Consider the following 20,084-nt stretch of genomic DNA (forward strand, 5'->3'; position numbering starts at 1 on the left):
GTAAGATTCAAAATGGCCAATACCAGTCCATTTCAGCTCACTAATGCCTAAGATATCGATGTTGATATGTTCCATTTCATTTTTAACAACTTCCAATTTTCCCAGATTCATACTTCGTACATTCCATGTTCCGATTTTCAATGGATGTTTACAGCTGTTTCTCTTCATTTTGATTTGTGGCTTATTAGCAAATGAAGGTTCTGTGAGCTTTTCTCTACTTGGAGGAGGCATTTTTCTCCCCAGTCACATTCTGAGTACCTTCCCACCTTCCGGTCCAGTATCTGACAATGTTTCTCTGCTATTCATAGAGTTTTCAGTGACTAGCAATTCGGAAGTAGTTCGTCACTCTTTCTTCCTAGTCTGTCTTTGTTTGGAAGCTCATCTGAAACCTGTCCACCATAGGTGACCCTGCTGGTTATTTAAAATACCAGTGGTATAACCCTCAGAATCACAGCAATTCAAACCACCACAGCACGTCAGACAGACGAGTGGCGGTTGTGTGGTTGCTGTTAAACACGAATCTCCTTGCACTACAGCCCTTAAGTCTGGCTCAAAGGTGGAATTTCTGTCCTCGGACGTCGCATCAGTCAAGAGGTGGAAGCGCAGCAGGTTGTCATGAGATGCTTTGGGCTGCGCTTGTGGGTCTCTAAGTTGGTCGAGCCTGCATGTAGCAACTGAAAAAGCTGACTCCTGTGCACTGGATGTGCCTCCCCTTGAGTGCCCACGCTAACCCTACTATACCGCTGTTATACTGGAAGGGCTGGGTCTGGGTGAAGGGGAGTCAGTGCAGTGTCCTTCGGGAGGGGTGTCAAGACTGGGTAATCACATCAATGGAAGTCTGAAGCAACAGGGCAAGGCAATAGAAGAGAGAAAGGAGCAAAAGGAGGAAGAGACAAAGAGATTAGAAAGAGGTCAGAGGCAAGAGAAGGGGCCAGACCGTTTCCTGCAATCCTCCTGGGCTGGTCAATGTGGGGCTGTGGGTTACCTGAGTTCACCCTGTTCATGTGTTAATCTGGATGGCTGGTGCCCAGTGGGACAGGATAAGCAAATGTCTACCCTTGACTTGCACACTGGTAGCATGGTGGCTTCTTTGGTCCTCGGAACAGCTAGAACTTAATATGCTGTTGTTGTAGTGCGCTGTCGAGTCAATTTTGACTCAGAGACCCTGTATAAGGTTTCCAAGGCTGTAAATCTTTGCAGGAGCAGAAAGCCTCATCTTTCTCCTGTGGAGCAGCTGGTGGATTCAAACCTTCGATCCTACAGTTAACAGCCCAATGCTTAACCCACTTTGCCACCAGCGCTCCTTAGAACTTGGCATTGTTGTTGTTGTTAAGTGCCGTCGAGTCGGTTCCGACCCATAGCGACCTTGTACAGGGTTTCCGAGGGTGTAAATCCTTACGGGAGTAGAAAGCCTCATCTTTCTCCCGCGGAGCGGCTGGTAGTTTCGAACCGCTGACCTTAAGGTTCGCAGCCCGATTCGTAACCACTACGCTACCAGAGAACTTGGCATAGGACTTTCTAAATGAAGCCCAAAATCAAAATCAATGCATTCTTATTACTGAGGCCTGGGTAACGGGCAATTGCATCTCCCAGCTCACATCACAGTGTTTGTTTTAAAATCAAACCAGTAGTTAGAAATGGACATTTGTGAAGGTGTGGAGCCCAGTGCTTTTGCTGGGACCTTAATTCTTCTTCTTCCTTCTTAGGTATCCTGGAAACCAGATGAGAGAGGTTCAAGTATAGATGCTGACTGGTGTTGTTGTTAGGTGTCACTGAGTCGGTTCCAACTCACAGTAACCCCTGCACAACAGAACACAACTCTGCCTAGTCCTGCACCATCCTCACCATTATTATGTTTGAGTCCACTGTTGAAACCTCTGTGTCAATCCATTTTGCTGAGGATCTTCCTCTTTGTCGCTGACCCTAAATCCCTACAAACGGACACATTCTGCTGATATTCAGCCATAGGCCTGCATTCATGGGATGCTCACTGGAAACCTGATGCTGGGCTGCGGACAACCCAGAAATTAATTAGGTGAGAACTCACACTCAGGAAGGGGCTAACAATGCTGGTGGTGGTGGTGGTGTGCCATTGAGTTAGTTCAGACTCACAGTGACCCTGTATAGGGTTTCCAAGGCTGTACATCTTTACGGGATTAGAAAGCCTCATCGTTCCCTTGTGGAGTTGTGGGTAGCAGCTTAACTCATAACCCACTACGTTACCAGGGCTCCTTGAGCTAATGATATTGGTGGCTAAACAGGGTGAACTATGCCAGGGGGCTCAGTGTATACTGAATTTCTTTTTATTTTCAGATTCAGGATGCTTTGCTAGGGGCAAGCTCCCCAGTACAAGTGTGTTATGTTATTGTTAGTGTTAAGTGCCGTAGAGTCAGTTCTGACTCATAGTGATGCAGTATAGGATTTCTAAGAAACAGCTCGTGAATTTAAACCAACGACCTTATGGTCTAGTGTTTATCCTACAGCACCACACCAGGACTCCACAAGGATGTATAGGGATAGACAAAGCATGCTCTTCTTCCTGCCTGATGTTGTTGATAAAAATATGCCCTTTACATATTGTAAATCAGGGGATGTGAGACTCCACAGAGGACAGGAAGGGGGTCTCCTGTCAAATGTCTAAGTTAAGGGCAAAGGTTACAGGAACAAGAGTCAGCTGATGATCTGGTACTTTCTGAAAGGTCTCCATCCTCCACCAGGCCATAAGATCTGGATTGGTAAAATGTTAAGTAGGAACAAGTGCTCACTCAAGTGGGTGGGACAGCATCCTTTGTGGGGCTTTTTCAAACGTTACACCCAGGGTTTTTTCCCACCCATTTTTCATTGAGGTGGATTTGAGCCTGAGGAAGGTGACCATGGCTTGCAACACTTTGTGCATCAGAAATTCACAAGATAACTTAGAATGGGGTGTGTTTTTCTATTAGGCCTTGTTCCTGTAGTGAAGCCTACAAAGAAACAATATTCTGCTATCTGACTCAGAAAAAAAGAGTAAGAAATGTGCAACTTCTCTCTACATTGTTGTCTAAACTACAGCGAGGCAGTTCTGCTATGCAGGAGGCAATTGTTAGGCAAGGTAAGTTTTTCTGATGGAAAATAAAATCCTGAAGGCATTTGCTTTAGCAAACCAAGTGGGAGTCCAGGGGGACTGACAGATGCCTCTGAATGTCTAGCTGCATGAAACAGCCCACAGCCAGGAGTGTGCTCCAGGTGGATTAGTTCCTTCCAGAAAGCCTCATGAGCTAAGTGAGGGATTCGCCTGGGGAGTGTCACTACCCATCGTTTTTCAGTCAGTATTTGGTTGAGGAAAGGATGAAATGCCTTTGCATCCAGTTTTGATAGGGGACACAGCAGCAGGTCATCACAGCTGCTCTCCTGACAGTCAACGCCTCCAGTCTCTGCAAGGGAGGAGAAATGCCTTTTCAACTTCAACCCTATGCATGACAAGAAGAGTCAATGAACATGTGGTGGGAAAGTAGCCATTGAATAGCCAGAAGTCCCCCCATGAAACAGGAGACAGACACCGGAGGGTAGGAAAATGCTCAGAGTCAGGAGACCTGGGTTCTAGTCTTGACAGCATCACTCGATTCCAGAGTGAAGTGGCCTTAGTTTATTCTTCTGTAAAATGGGGATAATATAGACTACACAGTGTGCTCTCACATGGGTGCTCTCACATGGATCAAATGAAATAATACAAGTGAAAGCCTTGTTTATATAAATTTACCTCCGGCACAGAGTAACTGCTTCGCTACAGCTCAACACTGATGTAGAGAGAACTTTTTGTTGTCAAGCACTATAGAGTCAGTTCCAGCTCATAATGACTCTGTATAATGTTTCTATAGTGACTCTGTATAAGGTTTCTATAGTGACTCTGTATAAGGTTTCTATAGTGACTGTATAAGGTTTCTATAGTGACTCTGTATAAGGTTTCTATAGTGACTCCGTATAAGGTTTCTATAGTGACTCCGTATAAGGTTTCTATAGTGACTCTGTATAAGGTTTCTGAGGAGCGGTTGGTGGACCACTGACTTGTTCATGAACCACTGACCTTGTGGTTAACCAGTCCAGTGCTTATCCTACAGCGCTACACCAGGAACCTAGAGAGAACTTGCACATCGCTTGTTTTTTCCTCATATGGAAAATCATAGACTATGATTTATTTTGGTGGAGATATAGGCTAAGTGGAAGTTTATACATAATGCTTACATGGTAAAATCTGTGAAATCTGGAACCTGTGTAAGGCAGAAACTGTCGGAGAAGGAAACCTCAAACATGTCATACTAAACAGAGGGCAACAGAGAAGTGGTAATTGCGCCCCACTTATGTGAGAAACCTGGAAAAACAAGGCAGTCCCATCAAATTGCTGCTCTCACAGGGCTTCATTATATAAAGAAAAGATATTGGCCATATATTATCATCATTACAGATGTCTGACAATTCCTTTATTATTACTATTAGTACTTAAATTTTCTATCGTGACCTTCCACACCCTTCGATCACACAGAGTTTGCATGAGAACATCAGTTACTGTACACAGTTGCATTCAACGGATGTGAACAGAAAAAAATCATGAAGGGACTGTTTTGGGAGCAAATGATATCTCTTCAGTGCCAGGGGAAGTGGGACAAAGTCAGGGTCCCTAGAACCCCTGTTTCTCCTATCCTGAAGGAAGATACAGTGAGTGGACAAGGCATTCCAGTGAGTGAGCTGAGAGAGCAAAGAGGAACAAGATGACGCCATGTGTCTGAGTATGTAGATGAGGCAAGCTGGGGGCAGGGCACCTGTGAGGACCTGAAGTTGGGGAATGCAAGTGTTGGGGGGTGGCTTGGCCTGTGATCTGAGCAGGTATGTCAATGATAACACAAATGGCTGCTTTTAAAGCTTGGAGTCTAGCTGACAAAAATACAGTGAGGACGACCTCATAACTCATAGGCAGTTTCATAATAACATAAAACCAATCATTGTCAAACGACTTGGTCAGTTTACAAAAAGTACAACAGGAAGACTCACAAAACACAGGGCAGCAGCATGACTGTAGCCACAGCTCAGGACCTGCATGGCTGGCCTGGAGAAACTGAATGACAGGCTACGTGAGGGACATTGGCTGCTGCGGGGCCTACTAGAAGGCCAGAGGAATACCCTTCCTGTCAATTCTGATTCCATTTCCAGGCTTAACCTCTCAACACAGTGCCTGGTTATGACCTGCCACATCTTATCTCCTTGTTTTTACTCTTAACCATATCTCCTCTTGCCTTGCTAACCAGATTACAGAGTCCTGGAGGGCAGGGATGGAGTCTTCTACTCATTTTGTTTCTCCTGTTGAGTGCATGACAGCCAGCAGTAAGATCAGCTGAGAGCATGCTGACAAGGAAAGGTTCTGCTAAGAAATCAATGATGCTAGGTCTCTGATAAAGCTGTGAAGACCCTCCTTTTTGTCCCCATACATCTGGGGGCTGGTGAGAGCCTGGGGAAAGCTTTTCAGATGAGAATGCTGAACATCAATTCTGGTGCTGAGTGTGGATCACACGGCTGTTCTACACACGTCTCTCCCAATCTGTTCATCCAGGGACATGGAGGCCACATAATCACTTGGAAGAGCAGGGCATTGCTTTTCACTCGTCAGTTTTAAACTGGTGTGATGCTGTAGGATAAGCACTGAACTGCTAACTGCAAGGCTGGCCATTCAAACCCACCAGCCTCTCCTTGGAAACCCTATATAGGGTTGCTAGAAGTTGGAGCTGATTTGACGGTACTTAGCAACACCAAGAGTTTTAAACAACATCTGACATTTGCTCCAGGCTCCAGCTGGTCACACTGGGTACTAGTCTCTCACTTTCTGGCTGACCCTCAGTCCTGAAACCCCAGTTCCCGTGTCCTAACTTCTACACAGTCCTTTCTCAGCCTTCTGCTGGGGCGACTTACACAACAAAAAAGTTAATGGACTAAAAGACTCCATCGCAAGCAACCCAAGACTCCGAGGCTACAGGCAGGGCTTTGTGACCCTGCATTTTGTGATTCCGCCTTTGCCTTCACACTGAGACCTCCCAGCCATACTCAGATGCTGAGTTTCAGTAAATCAAGTCATCAGAGTTGTGAGGATTCACATGGCCCACATAAAGCTATATTTTGCCCCAAAAGGACTCAGCATCATTCTTCAATGTGCAATGTAGCCTGTCACGTAATTAGGCAGCCCATGTAAAGACTGCTGAAAAGGCAAAGGCTCTCTTGCATATGTTGACCACAATGAAGATTCTTATTAAAAACATGTCACCCACATGAGCATTTGTGTTTTTCCTAAGTTGGGCTCCATAAAAATCCTACCTCCATAGTTTCCAACAATCACTTGTGTTTCTTACCTCTCCCCAGCTCACTACCCCCTGGCCATGACCAGCAGCTCTCACACCCTCTCTCAGTCTCTATCCCTTGGCCTCTAGGAAGCCTTACACTGCCTAGTGGGCAGTTGAGTCCACTGTAGACAGTTAACCATGGTGTCCCCATTTCTATGGGGAGACTGGCTCTGACCTCCGCATGTGTGTGGCACATGCCTGAGCAGCATGGAACTCACCCAGAGGGTGGTGGGAGCTCGGTGGTCTCCTGGGGAGGCTGGGGTCTCCTGGTCAGCTGCCTTCAGACTGCAGCTCCGGGGCCGTGGCCACTCCAGTTCTTCTGCTTGCTTCTCGCCCTTGCTCTTCTGCTTCCTTATGATCTGGGGAGGGGGCAGGTGACAAAAGGGGCAAGTTGTTGAAGAGGCCTCCAGGTGCTAAGGGGAGTAACTGAGACGACCACTGGAAATGTCCCACTGCAGAGTTTAGCTTCAGTGGATCACCAGCCTTTGTCAGATTTGCCTCCTGATAAAACGACACAACCACAACCTCGAGCATTTCTACAGCACTTTTATTGTTGTTGCTGTTAGTTGCCATCGAGTCAATTCTGATAATGGTGACCTGTGTCTGCAGAGGTCAACTGTTTCATAGGGTTTTTAAGAAAGTGACCTTTTAGAAGTAGATTACCAGGACTGTCTTCTGAAGTGCCTTTGGGCGGGTTTGAACTGCCAACTTTTAGGCTAGTGGTTGAGCACTGTTTACACCATCCAGTGTTTCCTCCACAGCACTTTATAGTTTGCAAATAATCTGCACTTTGATGATATTAACTTTGTAACTTATTAAGTGTCCACCACATGTCACACTGTTTCAGACCCTGCAAGCAGGGTTGCAGAAAGCTCATGGGAATATCCCATGATCTTTTCATTCCATTTTCCCACAGACTTTCTAAAGCCCGTCTGTACATTCTTTACCTCATTAAATCCTTAAGACAATTCGAAGACTTATGGGCTATAATTCCTCCCATTTTACAGATGAGGAAACAGGCCCAGAGAAGTCAAGATACTAGAATGAGCTTAAGAGTAATGGGCTTGGGTTTAGTTTTGGTTTTAGTTAAAGGTCACATGGCTCCTAAACAGTAGTTGTTGTTGTTAAGTTCTGACTCATAGTGACCCCTGTATAGGGTTTCTAAGGAGCAGCTAGTAAGTTTGAAATGGGAGTACTGGATTTCAAACCCAGCGTCTCCGGCTCTAACTCCATACTTTGTAAGAACCTGGAAACTGAACAGTCACTGAGGATGTTAAACTCATATGCACTATGTGCCATGCTGGGTATGGTCATTGTGGATTTACTGGGGCCTGTTTTCTCAGCTCTCTGGCCACCCATGTACCTACAGGCAGAAAACAGGGGAGAAAATGGTGAGCCACCAGGAAGAGCATGGTCTTCAGTGTTTTTGGACCAGACAAGGGGCTTAGACAGAGGCCAAGAGCCGACGTGTGCAATGACCTGAGCTACCTGCCCAGGAACACGGATGGGACCCTGCACATCCTTCCACTCGGAACTTGGGACTGCCACGGGCCAGTGACCATCTCTGCCATCTAGCCTGCCCCTCTGCAGGTAGCTAGGTTCCGTGCTCCTTCCTGTCCCTATTCAAAACTGTATGTCGGATATGTGGGGCAGATAATGTGTTTTTCCAGTTCACAGGTCTCCAGCTGCAAGATTGTTGTACCAGGAGTGAATGCACTTTGCACTGTGTTTGGGTGAAGCATTTGGGGGTCTTTGGGTGGGGATGAATGGACTTGGCACATGGAAGGGCATAGACTATTGTGACTAAAAGGGATGACTGTGGTAGATGGAAGTATGGGCCCCACTTATTCAACACCCCCTGTATGCATCCCCTGGCCATGTGACCCTGCAGTCCCTCCCAGCACAGGGAGATTCTCCTCTCCCTCTCCCTCTCCCTGCCTGTGAACTCAACCATGTGGTTCGCTTTGGCCAATGAAATATGAGGAGGGAGTAGGTAGGTAACTGTGTCTAGGCTGAAGCTAGGCCTTAAGAGGCATCACTTGCTTCTTGCTCTCTTGTGCCTTTTCCATGACGGAATAGCTGATGCACACTTAGGCCCCAAAGTGAACGTATTCCAGCATACCTGACCTCAACCACGGCTTCAAGCAGAGCCGTCTGCCAGGTCTACATCAACTGCACAGATGCATGAGCAAGAAAAAACCCAAAAACACCCTTTGGGGAGCTGTTTACTCAGCCGTAATGAACTGACACACCATTTAAAGGCTTGGAGCATGGAGGCAGCAGGGTAACTGCCGAGTCTCTTCAGTAAGAGAGTGTTTAGAAGTGTGGGAAACGGACACTATATCCAGCAAATGCATGTGTGTGCGTGCGTGTGCGCGCACGCACACACACACGCACACACACACACACATTTTCTCTCTCTCTCTCTACGATGCCTAGAGAACTGGAAGCCAGTGAGTAGCCAAGTTAGTGCTGAGCCCTTGGCTCCTCACTTACTAGCTCAGTCCCTAAAAGCAAACAATTCATACGTTTAGCAATGGTCCCCAGATCCCCGAAGACAACCGGGAGAAGGTTGCAGAAGAAATGGTGTCTGAGACCCCTCCCATATCTGCTCTTTACTTCATCTTGGCCTGGGTGGTAAACTCCAGCCCCTTGGACACCAGGGCCACCTACCTTTTGCAGGATGGTTGTGGCCAACTCCTCTGTCAGCTCCTCCTTGTGGTCCCGAAGGTAACTGGCCTCATTCTGCTTGTCCTGTAGAGGGAACAGAATGGCCAGGTGCTGTGGGAAGGTCGAGGGAGACTCAGCAATGACTCTCAATGCAGGGCTAGGTGGAGACAGATCTATTCAATCAGGGCTGCTCTGACAATGGCTTCCCTACGACCTTTCTCCTAGCAGCAGACCCACACCTCAAGGAGAGAGAAAGGGAGGCCGTACCAGGCTGTCCCCATAGGCTTCTGCTTTGCAAATTGCTTCTTCAATGGCCTCTTCTGCAACTCGTAGGGCGACAGCCAAAGTGTCCATCATGCTATGTCCTAGACAGGAAACAGAACACAGGCCACTTTCTGAAAGTAAATGACAAGCAAATGAATGCTCCACTTTAAGTTGTTCTGCTCACACCCCTCAGTGGCTCTAGGATAAATTCCACGTTGTATCAAGGCCCTTGGTACTCTCACTGCTCCGACTCATCATTATTCATTCTCCGTGCCCAGTCTAAGCAATTTATTTACAATTCTTTAAAAGCTAACGTCTCTACTCATGATTCCGTTACTGAGATGACTTCTGAAAAACCTTCTCAGATCACCCCCAGCATGCTCCCAGTCCCCACCTGCCTAATGCCCACCCAAGGTGCTCCCATAGCTAATGAGTTTTCTCACATAGAAGCCAGATGGACTCCATGTCCTCCCCCTGCCTAACACATTACTTAACAGGGAGTTGAGACTTGATCATACTCATTAGTTCATCCTATCTCCAAGCACAGCTTCAGGCACCCAGCTGAATGAACAAAAGAGCTTCATACAAGGGGTATCATGGTGTTCGTCTGTTCTCTCAGATTAAGACTATACCTATGTAATTGTGATGATGGGGACGAGAGTTATCAAATGTCTTAAACATCCTTGGTGTGCATATGGTTTAATACAAACATAAAATCCACCTAAGAATTTCTTTAGACTCTAAACCAGTAATATCAGCAAAAATCACCCTGGCCAACCTCACTGAGCCTGATGTTGGGCATGACCCCAGGCTGAATTTCATTTTACGACCACAGTTAGTCTTTACAATAATCCATGAGTAGGTACCCTAAGTATCCTTTTACAGATGAGAGAACTGATGCACAGACAGGTGAACTAACGTGCCCAAGGTTACACAGTGACACTACCACAGAGCTGAGACATGAAGTGAGACTTTCAGTCTCCAAAGACCATGATTTTAACTATAAAAGTGAGTAATAAAAGCCAACTTGTTTTCTTTTGAAAAAAAAAAAAAAACAACAAAAAAGTCAGCATCATACTTTTGGTGAATGTATTTTTTTAATAAAGCAGAAATCAGGAGAAAAGATTCCCAAATCAAAGGACTTCCTTGGGTACTAAAGTTCTTTATGGAGCTAAGTTTCCTTGAGGCATTAGATTTTTGTTTCATATTGATAAATGTGAATTTCTATCACCCTTAGTCTGCCCAAGACGCCCACCTATGTCAGGTACAGGAATGTAGTCTGCAGGGCTGCTTGTCTAAATTCCTATTTACCCAGGTTCAACCTCCTGCCTCCATTTAGAATCTCGTAGCCATGCATTATTTAACACATGCAAATCTCCTGTAAGCCGCCTCATATTCTTTGTGGAATGTATCAATTCATTAACCAAACATTCAATTAAAAATATAAATCCAAGCTTCTTAGATACACTGTGGGCAGAAAATGCATTTGGCAAACACATAAACATCAACTCAGTTAAGGGCACAATGCCTATAAGCCAGCTGTTCAGCATGCCACAGTGTGGCTGTGACAGTTGTGGTAAAGTCCTGTGGGTGCAACACAGCCCAGGGTACTGCACACCATGGGGGTGGCTAACTGAGCACATAGTCTTAAAAGACAGTAGGTGTTTCGCTAAGTCAGGCCTATAAAAGTTATGCTGTTACTACACCAAGGGCTTCCTGGAGAGAGACACTGGATCTCTCTTCTTCAAGGCACCTGCCATTGTATTTGTTACAGGAAGGCTGCTCCATAGATTTTTGAATCAAATAAAAGCTCGCCAAGTACCTTTATTCTCATTCTAGGCTCTGCGGCAATGCTCAGGAAGGTCCCTATGAACACACCAAGCCCATGCTCTTGTGTGATTCCAAACTACTGGAGGACCAGGTACTTCAGTCACTGCTGAGGGGCAGGGCAGTAGATCCTATGATAGGATTGGTTACCAAGTTCCATGGATCCCTGGAAATAAGAACCTGAAGCTATACCAATAAGACTTTGGATACCATCTTTGTGTTTCTGAGTTTTAGATGTAAACGATGTTGAACACTGAAGATGTTTCTGCTAAAAGTGAAGTCTCAGGTTGGTGTTTCAGAGGGAAAAACTATCAGGGATTGTGGAAGTAGAATCAGCAAGCTGAATGCCTGAAGGGCAGACAACCAGTTGGATAGTTACTGACATTAATAAAAGGGAGTAGTGGATGGAGGTGCTCAGACCATGGACACCAGAGTGGAAAGGAAGGGATAAAATTGGAAATAGGTGTGACAGGAGCTCTGGTGACTGGGTGGCAGTGAGACGGGAGTTTGAGAGAAAGACAGCTGTAGCTCTTGTTGGTGCATGAGGAGGCTGAGGAGCTCAACTGAAACATGCTAAGGTTCAGAGCCCATGGACTCTTCAGGTCCTGATGGGCAGGAATAGAGATTTGAGTAAGAAACTCTGGACCAAGATCAGGACTGGGCATTTCTGGGTCAGCAGCATCTGGTGGTGGTTCATGGAGCCCACATGACGGTGTGAGGTGGCACATGGGGAAGTTGCAGACAGCATGGATGACAGGAGATGGGAAAATCACAAGAAGCCCAAAGAGAAAGATCATAGAGAGTATAGTAGAAGGAGAGCGAGACAGTGGAGGGCCACAAGAGGAAGGCGACTCAGAAGGAACTGGTTTACCAATTTCTAGTATTTCAGAGACGGATGTGAAATGATGGAGAAGGCTTTATTTTAAATTAGAAGTTTCTTTTTCTTTTGACCCCTACTCTAAGGGGACTATTGCACTGGTATAAAGAAAGTAGAAGTTAATCAATACATGATACATTCTTTATATTATTCAAATATAAGATGTGAAAGTGAGCAGACTCCTTGTTACATTGCTCCCAGCAAAAACCCCTCACTAGTTGAATGTAAGGAATCAAGTGGTTGTGGGTAGTGAACCTCACCTATGGACCACACTTTGGATATACATAAGCACTTATTCTGATGATGGGATCATACAAATCAGTACCAAGAAGACCTATGGAGATTCTCACACAGCAATATATAGTTACATCCTGGGGATACAAGGCAACAGAGAGACCCTGGCAATATCTGAAGACTTTTCCATTCGTCCAACTGCCCATTCACTGCACAGTGGGTTAATGTGCTGGACTACATACTTGGTTTGAACTGCAAGGTTGGTGGTTCAAGTTCGTCAGCTGCTCCTCGGAAACCCTACACAATGGGGTCGGTAGGGGTCGGAACTGACTCGACAGCACTGGATTAGCAATGAACCGCAAAGCTAGTTTGAACCACAAGGTTGGAGACTGAAACTAATCAGCCAGGCCTTGGAAACCCTATACAGGGTCGGTATGAGTTGAAACTGACTCACTGGTACTTAAAAACAACAATAACAACTATTAAGCCACCTTACCTTCTGACTGCCTATAGAATGTTGAATCACTGCCTGAAATGCTTTCTTCATTTTCCAGGTTTGCCTCAAAAAAGCTTCCCCCTAGAGAAAAGACAGAGAGAGGCGAAAGGGGAAGAGAAAATGAGTATCGAAGGTCTTCATGATTAAGCATTGGTGTACTGTGTCCCTGACCTGACAGCCACCACTGTCTGAGTTAGCTTTGCCAGTAGTGTTTGGAAACCACTGAGTCCCATGGTAGTCTAACGATTTTTGAGCTGTCACATTTTTCCAGACCTGCAAAAAAAGGACTTATGGCAGCAGTAAGAAAAGAACTCCTTTTTAAGTGTGATAGGACTTCATGTAGCTGGTGTTTACTATAGTCCATGGCATCAACCCAAACAGCTGCCATGAGCCAATGACTTCATTGTCGACACTCCCCATTCCATAGAAGAGAATCAGGTACCCAGGGGAAAGCTAGGGAAGTCATGGTATTTGATCTTTCAAGTTCCAGCGGCTTTTCACTTGTCTCCAGATGAAATATAAAACCCTGATATTAGTTCCAGGCCTGGGAAGAGCAGCCAGGTAAACAAAACTAACTTTTTAAAAAAAAAGTTCTTTTTAAGTTGTGGGGTTGTACTCTCTCTGCATAATAATTCATCAAATGAGATCTTTGAAGGGGACTATGGTAACTTAGTGGTTATGAATCGAGCTGCGAACTGCAAGGTCAGCAGTTCAAAACTACCAGCTGTTCCGCAGGAGAAAGATGAGGCTTTCTGCTCCTGTAAAGATTTATAGCCTTGGAAACCCTGTACAGGGTTGCTATGAGCTGGAACCGACTCCACGGCACATAGCAACAACATGGTAACTTAACAAATAAAGTCACTGTATTTTGGGTATGCAGAGAGTGCCTAGACAGAGCATGTGGCTCCAAATTCTTCATTGAATTAGGTACTGGTTAAAATCCCGATAAGACAGAACCCAAAAAACAAGCATGAAGCTACCGTGCCTTCGCTCAAACGGGCACACACCACGATGCCAAGTCGACCTCAGCAAAACGCCTTCAGTAAGTATGACACACCCCGCTCTTTCTTGTAAGGGCAGATTCATGAAGTGAGCCACTGATGTGGTGATTCCATGGCAACTCAGCCTGACCTGGTGCCATTCTGGGTGGAGTGCACACTGTATGTTTGTGTTTTCTGACTGTCAAAAGACCTCATGTCTCCTTAGCGTAGCTCTATAGGGAGAATAGCGCTCAGCTGCTAACTGAAAATCCAGTGCTTCAAACCCACCAACTGCTCCAGAGGAGAAAGATTATAGCCTACGAAACCAGAACACTACGGCAGAAGTTTTCATAAGTCATCATATAGGGTCACCGTGAGTTGTCATTGATTTGTTGGCAAACAACAAGATATGAAATCGTCTCAATTTCTAGACCATACATCTAATGCAAATATCTCACAATGGCATGGCTATACCTAGTATGGATTCATTCATACATACAACAAATACTCTATGAGCACCTATTATGGGCCTTGGCTTGGGTTGGATGCTCAGGCTACTTTGGTGAGCAAAGCCTAAGCCTCCGTCCACCCTGATGAACTTGATAGTTTATTACAGATTTAGATAAAGATGAAATTGTTGTTGTTGTTAAGTACCCTCCAGTAAGTTCCGACTCAAAGGGATCCTATAAAGGGTTTCCAAGGAGCAGTTTGTTGTTGTTGTTGTTAAGTGCCTTCGAGTCGGTTCCGACCCATAGCGACCCTGTACAGGGTTTCCGAGGGTGTAAATCTTTACGGGAGTAGAAAGCCTCATCTTTCTCCCGCGGAACGGCTGGTAGTTTCGAACTGCTGGCCTTAAGGTTCGCAGCCTGATTCGTAACCACTACGCTACCAGAGGGAGCAGTTAGTGGGGTTGAATTGCTGACCTTGTGGTTCATAATTCAGTGCTGATCCTACAGCGCCACAAGTGCACTAATGGGGTGGTTCATGGTACAGTGAAATGTTCGGTAAGGAAGACTGATCTAGTCAAGGGGCCATGGAGGTTGGAAAGCATTTAGGACTGAGAGAACAGCATGCACAGAAACTGGCAGCAGGGTGACCCTGAGGACCGAAGATGACCCGTGGCTGGGTAGCAGAGAGAAGCATGGGAGAAGACAGCCCTGAAGACCCCTACCACACAAGTTGTGACAGCCACATCAGTCCTATGAAACCATGAAAGGTCTCATAGAGTTGATCTAGATCTGTGCTTCTAAATGTGGATTCTGAGTAAGGTCAGAGAACAGCCTGGAAGTGGGCTAGGCAGGTACAGCATGCAGAAGGACAGGAACTAAAAGGTGAGAGAGCGTAGCTGGCTTTCTGGAATTTACTTGTGATGGGAAAGCAAACGGCAGGACAGTGAAGTGGAGAGAAATGTGTGGGGTAGGAATTTGGGCATGTTTATACATCACTAGGAAGGAGCCAGGATGAGAGGGTTGAATAGGCAAGAAGGAAGTGACCTTGAGGCATTTCTGGAAGGCGGACAGCAATGAAATGCCAAGAGCAGAAAGGTAGGTGACAGAGCTGGGGTGGCATCTCTACTGCAGCCTCCTGAAGCTGGTGGACAGCTGAATACAGAGAGCTAGGCTTGTGTATCTGGAAGAAGGAAGGTGAGGAAGTCCCTGTGTGGTGTACTACCTAACCCAGTGAAAGAGGAAGTCAGGCTGTCAGCTGAGAAAATAGAAGAGATGGATGATGGGTGATATGAGGAGAGTGGAGAAGATGGGGCTGGGGGGAGGTGTTAGAGAAAAAATCTCAGGAAGACTGAGTTGACCAGAGAAAACACACTGACTTTACATGACTTCAGTTTTTCTGGCCCAACACTTCTCCCTCTGTTTGCCTTTAAATTTATGCATGAGAGCTTCAGGGTCATTTGGGAGCATGCGCTTCTCCCAAGGGCAGAAAGTAATTGAACTGTTCCTGAAAGCACAGTGCAGTAGCCTGATGACATTAAGTCACTGTTTTTCAGCAGCTGAGAGAACCTCTGATTTCAGGTGGCTCAGCATTTTCAGAAGATCACATGAGTCAATCAAATTCCCCATGAGAGACCTTTTCAGGAATCATGCCAAAAAACAGATAGTGATAATAAATCAAAGCAGGCTTTATTTTTCTTGTTCAATAATGAATAAAAACATATGATTTTTGTAACTGTCCAGAGATTCAGTATATTAATAACAGCTACTTGATCTTCTTGTGTAGTGTGTGTGTGTGTTTTTTTTTTTTTTTTTTGTATTAGGATGTTAAAATTGTGATGCTGGGCCTATCAGATGAGTCTTTTAAGCACTTAGTACCATCTGATAAAATGTTATTTTGTACATTTGTTTAGTATTTATCTGATATTACCAGAATGCCAGGGTCTTACCTGTCACTGATGAGCCCCTGACTCTTAAGCTAAGTGGGCACAGAGTAGGTATCTAATAAATGCTGACTGAAGGAAAGACAAACCTTAGATGTTGCTGATAAAGTTAATGGGTCTCATTTTTAGTCTAACTTGGCCACCTGTTGAGGCAGAAGAAGGAGTAGAGCTGGTTCAGGAGGGCTGAGCTGATGGTAATGCTAGATGTGCAGGTGATGAATGACCCATGGGCTTCTGTGAACTAAATACATTTTCAGGGGACTAAATGTTTATGTTTGTGTGACAACTCTGCTGGCCCACACAGTAGATATGTTTTGTAGATGAAAGGGGCTTTCTACTGAGGGTTCAGGTGCACAGCCATGCTCAGGATACTGTAGACACTGTACATGATGCTTGGCATCAAATGTTGGAGTTGACATGGGTCAGTGGTAGAATCCTTGCCATCTATGTGGGAGAGCTGGGTTCAGTTCACCTATGTGCAGCCACCACCCATCTGTTGGTCAGTGAGGCTTGCCTATTGCTATGATGCAGCACTTTTAGACAAGGATAGACTAAAAAGAAAGGCCTGAAACTCTGCTTCTAGAAATAAGACCATAATGAAAACCTATGGATCACAATGGTTCTGTAAAGGATCATGGGAAGAGCAGAGAACCAGGCAGCATTGTGTGCACTGTGCATGGGGTCACCGTGACTCGAAGACCCCCCAGGCTGACTTGATGACAATAACAAACACAGCTGGAATTAATGACGGAGCCAGCTTATTCAGAATTATGCTGAGCGAAACTGGAAAAGTCTAGCTGAGGTTAGAACCTCATTGCATGAACTTTAAAACAATCTGGGGGTGGGGGTGGGGATCCATTGTGGGTCCCAGAAGTAACTGGTTGGGAGTCGAGGATGGCCTTGGATAATAGGATATTTTTCAAAGGTCTCTAGGTGATTCCAATGCATAGCCAATATTAAGAATGACAAGTGACAATCACACAAAAAAGTGTTCATTATAAAACTAACACAACTCCTCAGTCATCTAACACAACCAGGAGGTCATCTTACCATGGGAAGATTTATCCACACTTAAGGTGAAGCTAAATTTATTGGTCGATATACATATAAAGAATTTCATTGCTTTATGATTACAGCTTTGCAAGTTTGAGTGTCATTTCAAATACTGTCTCCTGACTGCTTGTCTTGGGAGCAAGCAAGTGTTTTGGAATGTGGAGATAAGCACTGGACTGAAATCTACAAGGTCAGTGGTTTGAGCCCACCAGCTAATCCATGGGAGACTGATAAGGCTGTCTGTTCTTGCAAAGATTCACAAGCTTGGAAACCCTATACAGGGTTGTTATGAGTCAGAACCGTCTTCAGAGCACTTAACACAACCACCTGGAGTCCTGGTGTAGTGCTGCAGGCTGATGCGTTGGACAGCAAGGTCAGTTTGAATGGCCAGGTCAGCAGTTTAAGCTCACCAGCTGTTCTTCAGAAATGCTGTACAGGGTTGCTACGAGTTGGAACTGACTTGAGGGTACTTTAATACCACTACCACCACCTCTATGCCAATATTTGCAGGTTCAACTTTGTGAACCATCACCTACATGCAATGTGTGTTGTGATGGCGGCTTGTGGGAAAGACACGGGAATCAGTGTGCACCATACCTCAGTCAGCTTCAATCATGGAAGATACTTATTTTGAGCAAACGCGTCTTCTTTGAAAATGATACTTGTAAATTTCAGAGCCCTAAGCGGACGCCCTTGGGATTCAATTCTGCCTTCTCCACTTGTGGGGCTTTGGGAGAGAAGTCAGAATTGTGTGTTCTGTTGAGTACTCCACATGTGTTTACTTTTTCCTCCATTTGAATTAAGCAACAAAGATTTGGATTTGGTGACATTTAAAGAGGCAAATAAAGCAAACCCAAAGATGTACAAGAGAAGAAAGGATGCAGTACAAATAGAATATTCTTGAGATATCTCTTTGGATTGAGAAGCAATCGCTAGAAGCATTATTTCTTTTTAGATTCTATTCATAGAGAATTTCTTTTTTAGAAAACTCAGCATGAAAAAGATAAAAATACTATATGGAAATCTTCAGCAGTACTCTGTTAGCTATAGACTTACTGAATAGTTTGAAAGACAGATTCTAGCAACTACCACAAAAGGCACTAATGATTTTCTCTGTTTAATGTTTCCATTCTATTTTCCCCCTTGTCTAAGTGGCTGGCATATTTTTAGGTAAGACACAACCAAAGACTTTACTGAGACTACAACAATGTAAAATAGTGATGGTGAATAAATTATAAATTAAGATGAAAGAGATTTTTTTTTTCTTTACTTTTTGTGGATAAAAAGCATTTACCGACTTACGGTTTGCCACGGCAGCCAGGCAGCACTGGTGAGGGGGGCTCCGGGTTCAGGGAATTCACAGGGGAGGCCTTCCTGGGGCGAACCCACACCCTTGCAGCCACCATAAATCTCGGTACTTCAGAATCTTAAACCCACTTTTTTGAGAAATCACCGTACTGAGGAACTGCTGGCTTTTTAAACTTGTGCCCGCTGCAGCGTGCAGCTGTAGCCCCAGCTCCTTTGGGCTTTGGGGGTGGGGCTGGAACAAGTTCGTGCAGAGCCTCTGGTGGCGGGGAGCCTCGAACAGGGAGAACCACTGGAGATGGGGGGAGGAGAAGGCAGGGGACATCTTCCCTAGAGTGGGGTTTCGGCGCATACAGTGGGCAGAGAGAAGTTAGTTAAAAACAAACAAACAAATGGACAGGAAAAGAAGAGAAGTGGCGACTGTCTGACGTCATCAGGTGCGGACTGTGCCCGCCCGGCCTAGCGGCCTCTGCCCCGCCCAGTTGGGCCGTGTTCTCCTGCCCCGCGGCTTCCCGGCCGAGCGGCCTCTGCCCCGCTCGGGAACTCTATCTGGGTCTCCCTTTTTTTTTAGCTGGGTTAGCAGGAGTCCCAGCGTGGCTCGGAGGGCTGGGGTGCCACTACAGAGCCTTTTGAACTGTAGGGTTGGTGGTTCAAGCTCACCAGTCGCCCCTCGGGAACCCTCTCTGGGTCTCCCTTTTTTAGATGGTTTAGCAGGAGTCCCAGCGTGACTCTGAGGGCTGGGACGTCACTACAGAGCCTTTTGAACTGCAGGGTTGGTGGTTCAAGCTCACCAACCGCTCCTCAGGAAACCTATTTAGGTCTCCCATTCTTAGCTGGTTTAGCAGGAGTCCCAGCGTGACTCTGAGGGCTGGGACACCACTACAGAGCCTTTTGAACTGCAGGGTCGGGGGTTCAAGCTCACCAACTGCTCCATAGAAACCCTATACAGGGTCGTTACAGGTCGCAATCGACTCGACAGCACCTAACAACCAGGAGAGGAGGGCAGAGTGACCGAAAGAGAGTTAGGACATTAAAGACATACCTACATTAAGCGACAGATTTTCTTCTTATTATTACTGTTGTTGTTTTTTTATAATAATTTTCTTTCTTTCTTTTTTTGTTTCTTCTTCCCCTTTTTCTCCTCCACCCCACTCCCTCCTTTTTGTGAGTGGAGAATACAGTATTGAGTATTGTTTTGGCTGGTGCTACATCATTTTCTTTTGGTTTTATTTTATATATATATTTTTTCTCTCTTTTTCTTTTCCTTCTCTCTTTATTCTCCCCCTCCCCCCCTTTTCCCTTTTCTGTGATTAGAGACTGCTGTATTAAGCCTTGATTTCACTGGTCCTGCAATATTTTCTTCTGGGTTTTCTTCTTCTTCTTCTTCTTCTTTTTTCTTTTCTTTTCTCTATTTTTCTTTCTTCTTTTTTTCCTCTTTTTCCCATTTTTGTTTTGATTCTGACTTTGTTTTTTATCCGGCTGCTGTTGTTTGGCTGTTACAAGCCTACCTTCTGCTATTGGAGGACTCTTTGTCTCCCTATATTACACAAGAAGAGTCAGAAACTGCTGCCAAATAGCCAAGCTGCATTCACACCGAATAAAACACCAAAACCCAGGCAATAACCAA

The 20,084-nt window shown here is 45.4% G+C and overlaps 1 protein-coding gene across 1 annotated transcript in view; it reads right to left on the reverse strand.

The window, feature by feature from the left end:
• MYRIP (myosin VIIA and Rab interacting protein) overlaps positions 1–20,084 on the reverse strand; it is a 438,367-nt gene that overhangs the window by 114,392 nt on the left and 303,891 nt on the right. Inside the window, exons 4-7 of the mRNA XM_006869177.1 lie at positions 12,731–12,811; positions 9,300–9,397; positions 9,036–9,116; positions 6,581–6,721 (exon numbers count right to left, since the gene is read on the reverse strand). Coding sequence (XP_006869239.1) covers positions 6,581–6,721; positions 9,036–9,116; positions 9,300–9,397; positions 12,731–12,811 — 401 coding nt within the window. The remainder of the gene's footprint in view (positions 1–6,580; positions 6,722–9,035; positions 9,117–9,299; positions 9,398–12,730; positions 12,812–20,084) is intronic.

Source organism: Chrysochloris asiatica, unplaced genomic scaffold (genome assembly GCF_000296735.1).
Source record: "Chrysochloris asiatica unplaced genomic scaffold, ChrAsi1.0 scaffold00127, whole genome shotgun sequence".
NCBI classification, from domain to species: Eukaryota; Metazoa; Chordata; class Mammalia; order Afrosoricida; family Chrysochloridae; genus Chrysochloris; species Chrysochloris asiatica.